Source organism: Lagopus leucura, unplaced genomic scaffold (assembly GCF_019238085.1).
Source record: "Lagopus leucura isolate 7727_CA_CO unplaced genomic scaffold, USGS_WTPT01 Super-Scaffold_100054, whole genome shotgun sequence".
Classification (NCBI taxonomy): domain Eukaryota; kingdom Metazoa; phylum Chordata; class Aves; order Galliformes; family Phasianidae; genus Lagopus; species Lagopus leucura.
Window position 1 is genome coordinate 297689 of NW_024962300.1, and position 10563 is coordinate 308251.

Here is a 10563-nt window from a genome sequence, read left to right on the forward strand (position 1 = left end):
GCCCTGCATGCATTTAGAACACTACTTGGCATCCAAGCAGGAGAGCCTCCAAGCAACCTGGGGTGCTGAAAGCAGCTGAAGACCTCAAGTAGTGCCATATTTCTTCTAGAGAGCCATCTCTGATCCAGCCAAATGAGAGAGAACTGGTCAAAAATTACTATTCTGCCCTTGGAAAAATAACATTCTTTAGTGAGGTGCTTCCAAGCCTAGTGAAATTGAGGTTCCTACGCACGCTGCTTTGAAGTTTGCTGCTGGGAAGGACCCTAAGGACCCCACAAACCACATCCCAAGATGGGAGATGCGTTGGGCACATCCCTCCTCCTCTACCTGGCCAGCATTCCCCACATTCCCCGGCCGGGAAGAGCCAGGCTGCAAACCCAACCGGGTCCCACCACCACCACCACACCCCAGAAAAACCACCCCAGCCTGTTTGTTGGCCACTGCCCTCCCGCCAAGCCTCCTGTAGCTGATGAAATCTGTTTTTTCCGATGGGACCAAGGGGGTTGCATCCATACCGCGTGGTTCTACGGCGAAGGACGGCGCAGGCATCCTCCATCCGACAGCAAAGCTTCTGGAAGCAGAACCTGGCAGATGGAGCAGCGATGCTCCGTCGCAGGGTCACTGAGCACAGAGGGCTGGTGGAATATTAAAGCCTGGCAGAGCAATCAAGCCAAGTCATAAAGGTGGGAAGGGGAGGACTTTGCCCCAGCACCTGCTGCTCGTGGCACGCCTCTGGAGCAGCGCTGGGTGCACTCAGCATGGCAGGGAGCAAACGCAGCAGCGGGTTGGGGGATGGTTTGGGATCACCTCGGTCCCAAGCCCCGTAGGGCCTGGAGAGCACCTGGATGTGGTTCACACCTCACCTGCTTGGGGTCCGGTCCCATGGGGTGGCTCTGGTGGCACCGCACACCCGTGTGCCTGTGGGAGGGGATGGAGACCCCCAGCCCGGCCATGGAGCTGTGGGGCTGTGCATCTTTCTTTAGGGTGCTTGGCCTGGGAACCGAGCCCCGGGGTGGGCACAGTGGCACCGGTGCCACGGGCACTGAGCTGGGCTGAACCCAACCGAACCGAACCGTGCCACGCTGAGCTGAACCGAGCCAACTTGAACGGAACCAAACTGAACCGAACTGAACCGAAACGGAGCAGAACCGAACCGAACCGTGCTGGAGCGAGCTGGAGCGCACTGAACCGAAATGACCCGTGCCGAGCTGAGCTGAGGTGAGCCCCGCGCGGTGCCGAACCGCGCCGAGCCGCTCCTACCCGCGCCGAACCCAACTGTGCCAAACGGAGCAGAACCGAACCGAACCGAGCTGTGCCGAGCCCGCTCCTCCCTCCCCGCCCCTCCCTCCGCTCCCCCCATTGGCCGCCCCCCGCTCCTCCCTCCCCTCTCCTCCCGCCTCCCCCGGCTATAAGCTCCCCGCGGTGGCACCACGCGGCCGGTGCGGCGGGGCCGGGCCGGCGCTGAACATCCCATCCCATCCCATCCTTTCCCATCGCATCACATGGAGCGAGCGGAGCGGTGGGCGTACGGAGCGTTGTGGGCGGCGCTGGGGGGCGGCTTAGCGCTGCGGGCGGCGCGGGGAGACGTGGTGCTGGGCCGGGCGCTGGCCGTGCCGCTGGCTTTGCTGGCCGCCGTGCAGAGCCTGTGCCGAGCCTGCCTGCCGCTGCCCCTCGGGCTCGCCCTGGCCGCGGCGTCCGCCTGCCTGCTGCTCCGCTGGGCGCCCGGCAGGAGGCTGCTGCCGGTGGAGGGCAGGGCGGTGCTGGTCACAGGTGAGCGCGGTGCGGTGCCGGGGTGCTCCGGGTGGTGCCGGGGATGCGCTCCGGGGATGCGCTGCTCGCCGGGGAGACGCGCGGACGGCGCCGGGGTCGCTCCTCTCGGAGGGGGGTTGCGCTTCCGTGGGGTGTCCCGGCGTGTGCGGGTGCCTCCCAGCCCGGGGAGGGTTCGTAAAATCGCCTGGGTTGGAAGGGACCCGAAAGGCCGTTTGCGCTCGTGGTGAGCAGAGGCTCCCGCGGCTCCATCAGTGCTCAGAGCCCCGTTCCCTGACCTTGGCTGCCTGCAGGGATGGGGCGGCATCAGCTCTCTGTGCAGCCGCTGCCTCACCGCCCTGAGTGTAAAGAACTTCTTCCTCATCTCCGATCTAAATCTGTCCTCTTTTGGTTTGAATCCGTTTCCCCTTGTCCTATCGCAGCAGACCCTGCTAAAGAGTCTGTTCCCTTCTCTCTCGCAGCCCTGCGGAGGTACTCAGGGTGGCTGAGCTCTGGAGAAGGGCAGCCCCAACGAGGAGGGAATGATTCAACCCTAAAGTCCGGGCCGCGGGGCAGCCCGGTGCCGCGGGGCACTGACATCAGCCATGCACAGGTGTGTACAGTGCCTTCCTCCTGGCCGTGGGGCTGCAGGGAGGGAGCTGTGGGCACACTTGGTGCTGCCCTGACGTCCCGTTGGGCTCTGGAGAGCAGACCCAGGGAATCACCGAATCATTAAAGCTGGAGAAAACCTCTCAGGTTCCCCAAGTCCAAACCTACTCTCACCACATCCCTCAGTGCCACATCTCCACTGTTCTTGGACACCTCCAGGGACAGTGACACCCCCACCTCCCTGTGCAGAGCCTCGCTTCTCATTCTCCTGACATCCAACCAGCTCCAAAGAGAAGGGGAAAGCTGAGCCCAGCCGTGGGGCAGGACGGTGCCATGGGGCTCACCCAGCCTGGGGTTGGCATCAGCCATGCGACGGTGACTCAGTGCTGGAACACGGTGTTCTCACCCTGTAGCACAGTGACACCTGCGGCCCCGCCGTGTTTGCTCTCGGCAGTAAATGCTTTGTGGTTGGGCAGGTTCGATTTGTGGGTGCTGAGGTGAAGCACCTCCAGGGGAGAAATGCGGCGCTGGCGGTGCCGGGCTGCACATTTCGGTGCTTTGCATCTCTTTAAGAGCAGAGCGGGACGTTGCTGGGGCTCACGGTCCCTGTTAAGGACCTGAAGTGGGTCAGAGCTTAACACCGTGCTCAAGGTTAGCAGCAGCTGCGCAGCCCCATCCTGCGGCCTTGCCAGATGCTGGAGCAGCTGGTGGTTGCTGGAGGCAGTGATTCCATCCAGATGTTGGGGCTGTGGAGGTGCAGATGCTTCCCTGTGGTCGCAGCAGCATCCTATCTCTCCCAACCTCGGGGCTCTGGTGCTGCCCCACACCTGATTTCTCGGTTTTGAGTGGTCGAGAGTGAAGATTTGGAGCCACTCAGTGATGGTGCTTGTGAATAACAGCTGGGTGCAATGGGTGCTGTGCTCAGTGTGCATCCAGGGTTGTGGGTTCTTCCTTTGGAGCCACGCCACGGAATGGTTTGGGTTGGAAGGAGCCTAATAATGCCATCCTAAGGCTACTACAACTCCTGGCTGTTCCCTTCCTTGGCTCTACTTCCAGGCAGGGTTGTGGCCCATGGTTGGGTGTCACTGCTCTCCACACACCAGCTGTGCCTGTCCTGCGCAGGAGGTTGTGTGTAGGAGTTGTACCCTCTGATCGTTGTGGGTCCCCTCCAACTTGGGAGATTCTGTGATGGGGTGCTGCCCTCCTTCAGCCCAGCTCAGTCCAACTGCTCCTGCGTATTTTTGGGGAAAATACCCCCAAGGTGACCTTGTGAGGCACACAGCCCTGCGCAGATTCAGCTGCACGCAGTGTTGGCTAGGGGGTGGTCGTGAGAGATGGGCTCATAGCTCACAGGTCCCAACAGACCGTGGTTCCAGGAGCTGTTTCCAAAAATACTGAGCTGCCCGTGCACTGCAAGAGAAAACGGGCTCAGCCCGATGGCAGTGTGAGGATGGGCAGGATGTGTGATGGGCGTTTGGTGCCATTCCAATGGGACAAACAGGACAGTGCCTTATACCCCGTGTAGAATTCTACCCCCAAAGTACCCCAGTGGGAAGGACCTTACAGCCCACCCAACCTCTCCATGGCAGGGGCGCTCCCATAGACCTCATCCCCATCCAGCCTGACCCTGGGCCTCTTTATGGATGGGTCGCCCATGCTTCTCCAGGCAGCTGTGCCAGGACCTCACTGCCCTCATAGTGAAGGATTCCTTCTGGTATCTAGCATCAATCTTCCCCTTCTAGTTCGGAGCTTTGGTTTGCCATGGCCGTGGCTTCCCTGGTGCTGCGTGTCCTTCCAGCGACAGCTCCTGCTGATGGATCACCATCGTGTTCCCGGCTCGCCGTGTTCCCTCTGCTGGCCATTATTCACCCGCTTATCGCTGAGGCTCTTCACAACAACTTCCTCTTTTGGGGGGACATAAATCCCACATTAGCTCTGATGAAAGGTACAGCCTGTGCCGCTGCCCGATGTTTGTGCTCAGATCCTTGTCACCGCTTGTCCCTGCCCTCAGCATCCCATCGCTGCCTCCAGCAGCAGCACGTGGACACCGAGCACAGAGGATGCTCAGATGTTCCTTCGGGGAGTGTGATACCCTGTGCTGAAAGCTCTGCTCCAGCACTGAAGTGCTGCTTCTAGGAAATTCCCTGTATGCTCTTTCTGCGAAATGCTGACTTCGTAGCAGCTCTGGCTCAGGGGAGCTGCTTCCTCCCCTGTGGTTGTTTTTGAGCTTCCCCATGGCCCCAGTGGGACTCACTCAGTGTTGTGTGTCCCGTTGCTCCCCTGCCTGGCTGCCTTCAGCCCATGGTGTGCCCCATTGGGTTGAGCCAACTCTTGGGCTGCCCTCAGCCCACAGTTTTCCCCATTGGGTTGGGCCAACTCTTGGGATGCCTTACGCCCATCACTGCTGCACCTGCTGGCCCCGTTGGAGCGTGGGTTGGTCCAATTGGAGCCTCTCAGCAGGCTGCTGGTGACTTGTCCTCAAGCATGCTATCGGCACTGCTTGGGCTCATCCATGTCCTGGCTGCACGAAAGTAATTGCATTACCCCATAACTCCATTAGTGACCCCATTAGCAACCCACGGTGACGCAGCCATGCGTGTTGGGGTGCAGGAAGGCAGCTGGGTGGCCTTGGTGACAGTGACCAGCACACTGTGTCCCCACTGCTCTGGTGATGTTGGGGCCCTGATGCTGACGTACTGCAGCCAGTGCCTGCTTCTGCCAAATGGGCCTTAATTTGGGAGCCCTGCTCACATCCTCAGGGCTCTTCTCTGTCTTCGCTGCTGCCTCTGGTTGTCAAGGCAGGAAATCAGATTTTCCCCCGCTTCTCTCAGGTTCGTTAAGTGAAACATATCCTCCCAGGCGGAGGTTATGGCACATAATGCTCCGTAAGCGCTCGGCTGATCCGTTGTAATTCATCCCATCTGCCTGCCACAGCCGGCCACCTCCTTTCCTGGCCCCTCCTCAGGGTATCAGGTCCCAGAGAGCCCCTGTGGGGTTGTTTTGGTTCTTTCTCTTGTGGCTTTCTGCATGTGGGGGACGTGTGGATAGTGCACCCTATGGATGATGTGTCTCACAGCTGCTGTATCCTGTGCTGTGCGTTCCAGGGATGGTGCATCCCACAGCTGGTGTGATCCACGTGTGGTGCGTCCCGTGGATGTGTCCCTTGGGTGTCCAGTCCCATGGGTTGTTTATCCCATGGATGACACATTCTATGGTCGGTGCATCCCATGGATGCTGTAACCCACTGCTGATGTGTCCTGTATGTGGTGCACCCCGTGTGCGCTATAGCCTATGGTTGGTGCATCCTCATGGTTGATGTGTCCCACGAATACTAAGAGCAGCCAACCCAAAACATCCTTTTCCTGTAAGAGCTGGGTCAAATGTGAGCCAGGGCCGATTGCACATTAATCCTATTGAAATCCAGGCATTTAACAAAAAGGAGCTGTGTGACCAGCCTTAAAAACCAACCGAGGGATGGGGTGCACCTCCTGGCACCCATGGGCGCAGGGCAGCTCCCAGGACATGGCGAAGGCGACGGAGAGGCCAGGGTGGCTCAGCTGCTGTGGGCACAGGTGCCGTGTGGTCCCCTCCCTCGCCGCAGCCCTGCCAAGAATGTGTTCCCTCGGCGTGGGCTGACATCACCCGCGGAGTGCTGCTCTCTCCAAGCGCGCCCGGCATCCGGGAGGTGTTGGCTGCAGGGCTGTGCTCCACACACACACACACACACACACACACACACACACACAAGCTTTTGTTCCATGCCTCCTCCTACCCACCCCATGCCTTTGGGGTGGTCCCCAGCAGGGCTGTGCAGATCCAACTTTCGCTCTGGGTGTTCCCCATTGGGTGGCTGTGCTCGCTCTTCCCCATCCTTTGGGGTCTGATCTGTGCCTTAGTGTCTTCTTATCCATCCAGATGATGCATGCTGTACCCCTCCGTCCTCACTGATATCTGTGTCCTTCCAGCATCCCCTCCTGCTGTTCTCCCCTTATCTGTGAGGTTTTTGGGGTGGCACCGCTTGTGGAATCCTTCTGTCCCTGCCTGGCCCTGGCAGAAGGGCTCATCTCAGAGCCAACCCTCTGCCTGTTTGCCTTGGCATCCCGGGCAGGATTTGCACATGAGCCCCTGGAGACAACAAGCAGCTCAGCTCTAATCCTCTTGGCTTCAGCGCCCGGCTCCCCTTGTGCTGCTCACGGCCTTGAGGCTCGCACCATGCACACTCTGTGGCTGCAGTGCAGGAGCTGCTGCTCTGCACTCCTCGGGTTTTTTCCACCTAGAGGAGCTCCGGGTGCTGCAAGTCCTTGAGCGACTCCCAAAAATGTGCTGGGAGAAAAGTAGGTGAGCGGTGATGGATGTGCAGAGGATGAGTGTGCCATGCAGCGAGCGTGCAAGGTGGGAAGTGCACAGGGTGATGACCGTGCAGTGCATTGCACGTGATGATTGTGCAGTGCAACAAGCATGCAGGGTGTGAGAGTGCCACACAATGGGAATGCAGAACGATGAGCGTGCAAGGTGAGGAGAGAGTGACCGTGCATAGGGACGAACAGGCAAGGTGATAAGCACATAAAAGGATGACCGTGCAATGTGGTGAACGTGCCAGGTGAGCATGCCATGCAGTGAGCGTGCAATCTGCTCAGCATGCAATGCAATGAGCATGCAAGAGGGTGAGCGTGCAACGCTCGTTTGCTTCGAGGTCTTTGCCAGCCCCAAAGCTGCTGCTTTGCTCATCAAACTTCAGGAGCCCTGCATGATGCGTGGGACAGGTGATCAGCCCCACTTGCAGCCTGGTTTTGCAGGACAGGGTTTGGGGCTCCTGTTGGGTTTCGGAGGTGCTGCTGTGCTTTGAGAGCAGGACAGATTCTGTGCCCCCGTCCCAGGAGGCAGCCGCTCACACTATGATTGCCATTGATGGCGTTATCTTTATTGTGGTTTTCTCCTGCTCCATTGGGTAATGGGGGGACGCACCCCAGCTTCTTTATGGCTTTATGGCACTGCAGTGAAGGACGTGGGGGCACGATGCTTATCGGGCTGTGGACTCCAGGCACAGCATGTGGCCGTTTACAGGTCCATGCTTTGAGTTTTCTATGACTGAAAGTGGGGGCTGGGTGGGCTAACCCTACGTGGTTCCTCCTGTGCACAGCGTCCTGTGTGGCGCAGCTGTCCCCAGGAGCACCCGCGGTGCCCAGCTAGGGTGCAGCTGGGGCCAACCCAGCAGCACTCCCTGTTAATGGTTAATGGGGCCACGCTATCGGCGCTGCCATCAGCTGGGAACGCGCTGTTCCACGGCGCCTGTTTGCTCTCAGCCCCATCTCCCACAGGGCTCCCTTGGGCACGGGGCCGGCTGGGGTGCTGCCACGTGGGGCATCCCTTGGGGGTGCCCCGGAGCCTGGGAAGGGACAGGAGCACACACAGTCCCTTTCCCCTCGCCCCCATTATTCCCAATCCCCTGGGGGGTTTCGGCCATCTAACATCTCCCTGGCCTCGCAAGAGGTGGAAGTGGGGACACTGCAGGTCCCCGTGTGTCACCGCAGGGCTCAGAGCCCATCGTGCCACCATCTCGTGGGTCCCCCCCGCGCTCAGCCCTTTATCAGCTGTCAGCATCAGCGGGGCGATGGGTTTGCTGATAAGGAGTGTTTTCTTCCTCCCGTGCGAGAGACAAAAAACAACAGCGCCGTGACCTGCAGGTGCCCTGGGACAAGGTCACGTCCCTGTGGGGTCCCTGCATGGCCGTCCCCAGCCATCACAGTGCTACCATTGGCTCTTGCAGGCTGCGACTCAGGCTTTGGGCAGGCGACAGCGCGCCACTTGGACTCCTTGGGCTTCCGTGTCTTCGCCAGCGTGCTGGATCCACGCGGCCCTGGCGCCCAGGAGCTGCAGAGGAGCTGCTCGGCCCGGCTCACACTGCTACGCATGGACCTCACCAAGCCTGAGGACATCCAGAGCGTTCTGCAGCACATCCAAGCCCACACCAATGGCACAGGTGGGAGCTTGTGGCATCCCCATACAGCCCCTCCTCTCGTGTCCTATCCATGGATGCATCACAGAAATCCCTTACAGCCCCCCAGGACCTCCAATGGTGTCCCATCCATGGATGCATCATGAGAACCCCATACAACCCCTCAGGACCTCCACTGGTGTCCCCATCCATGGATACATCCGTATGGGCCACCAAGTTGGCTACAGCCATGCCAAAGGTGTAATCCCAACACTCCCTATATAGGGCTCCTGTGGGTGGGAGCAGCTGGTGCCCCCTGAGCACAGTGCTACCCCCCAGTATCTCCACTTGTGTCCCCATCCATGGTTACATCCCAGGAACTCCATACAACCCCAGGACCTCCCATCCATGGATGCATCCTGGGAACCAACCAACCCATGCAGGTCCTCCACTTGTGTTCATGGGAACCTCGCTATGGGCCACCACCTTGGCCATGCCAAAGGGTTTGTCTTGATGCTCCCCACATAGGGCTCCCATGGACAGGGGAACCATCTAAGCCCCCCAGCACGGTGCTATCCCATTTTTCAGAGCACCCCCTCTCCCGCAGGTCTCTGGGGCTTGGTGAACAACGCCGGTTTCAACGACATCATTGCCGACGCCGAGCTCTCTCCATTGGGCAACTTCCGCACCTGCATGGAGGTGAACTTCTTCGGCTCGCTGGAGCTCACCAAGGGGCTGCTGCCCCTCCTGCGCTCCGCTGGTGGCCGCATCGTCACCGTCAGCAGCCCAGCAGGTGAGCAGCCCCATGGGACACAGGGATGTGGGGCTGGGAGCCCCACCAGGATGCACCAGCTCCACAGCACAGACGGTTCAGGTGCACGATGAGCATCACTGCTTGGGTTTTTGGTACCCATAGGCGTTGTGCAGAGTAGAGTTGAGCCACGGAGTGCTCGCTGTGCATGTGTGAGAGCCGTGGGTCTGTGCTTCTCCCTACAGGTGACCTGCCCTTCCCCTGCCTGGCAGCCTATGGGGCGTCGAAGGCTGCGCTCAGCCTGCTCATGGACACGTTCCGCAGTGAGCTGCAACCCTGGGGTGTCAAAGTCAGCCTCATCCTGCCCGGGTACTTCAAAACAGGTGAGAGAGGGGCAGCCCCAGCCACTGTCCTGGGATTATGGCTGGAATCACAGCATTATGAAAGTCGGAAAAAACCTCCAAGATCACAGAGTCAAGCTTCAACCCATCCCCACCACCCTTGGGCTCTCCCTTTCACAACACCCGCTATCACTCCCACCTCACGGCCAACCTCCACTGGGTTTTAGAGGGATCATCCTGGCAGGTGCTCCCTTCTCTCCCTGTGGGCACCCCTATGAGCGTGGGCCACCTGGGACCACACGCATCTCACACGGTCCCTCTTTCGCAGCCAACTGCGACCCAGACTTCTGGAAGCTGCAGAAGGAGCAGCTGGTGGCCCGCCTGCCCCGGGAGCTGCTGCAGGCTTACGGCGAGGACTATGTGGAGGAGATCAACCGGCAGTTCATCCAGTTCATGAAGGTGGCCGTGGAGGACCTGAGCGCGGTGGTGAACAGCATCACGGACGGGCTGCTGGCTGCCAACCCAGCCGTGCGCTACTACCCAGGGCAGGGCCTTGGGCTCATGTATTTCATCCACCGCTACCTGCCCTATTTTGTCCGAGACTTGTTCCTCAAAGGATTATTCATCAACCCCAAGCTGCCCCGGGCGCTGCGGCCGGAACACAAGGACGCCAAGAAGCCCTGACCTCAGCCGCGCGCAGGGCAGCAATCAGCACTAGACCTAAAACCAAATCGCTTTTCCCAAATCAGGCAGATGCAGATCTATTTTCTATTGTGCGAGAATCAACGTTTTCTAGAGACTTGGGTGTTTTTTGTATTATTATTATTGTATTTTTTTTTGTTTTTTTTTCTAACTACGCACTCCCCACGCCTGACTCCGCGCGCTGGGACGCACCTCGGGCATTTCTCAGCCACGTGGCTGCTCGGTGAGCACTGCCAGAGCCCTGCAGCCACTGCAGGCCAGCCCCTGCCTCCCCATCCCATGCTCCGTGTGCCCACAGCGATGGCAGGGGCTGAGGCCACAGGCTGCAGGTGCCGCAGAGCTCCACAGCGAATGAAATACGTGATTGTCACTTTTTAAATAAATCTGTTCTTGATAAGCCACTGGGCTCCGTGGTCTCATTCGGGGCCGTCCTGCCCTGGACTGGAGCATTCCAAGGTATAGAAGCAGCTCCAGGGCGC

General features: G+C 59.6%; 1 protein-coding gene across 1 annotated transcript; it reads left to right on the top strand.

The window, feature by feature from the left end:
• Nucleotides 1-1502: 1502 nt before the first annotated feature.
• On the top strand, nucleotides 1503-10481 carry HSD11B2 (hydroxysteroid 11-beta dehydrogenase 2). The gene is made up of 5 exons (XM_042885998.1): nucleotides 1503-1770; nucleotides 8123-8335; nucleotides 8898-9083; nucleotides 9287-9424; nucleotides 9711-10481. Exons 1-5 carry the CDS (start codon nucleotides 1503-1505, stop codon nucleotides 10064-10066), a joined length of 1161 nt encoding a protein of 386 aa, XP_042741932.1. The 3' UTR covers nucleotides 10067-10481.
• The last annotated feature ends 82 nt before the right edge of the window (nucleotides 10482-10563 follow it).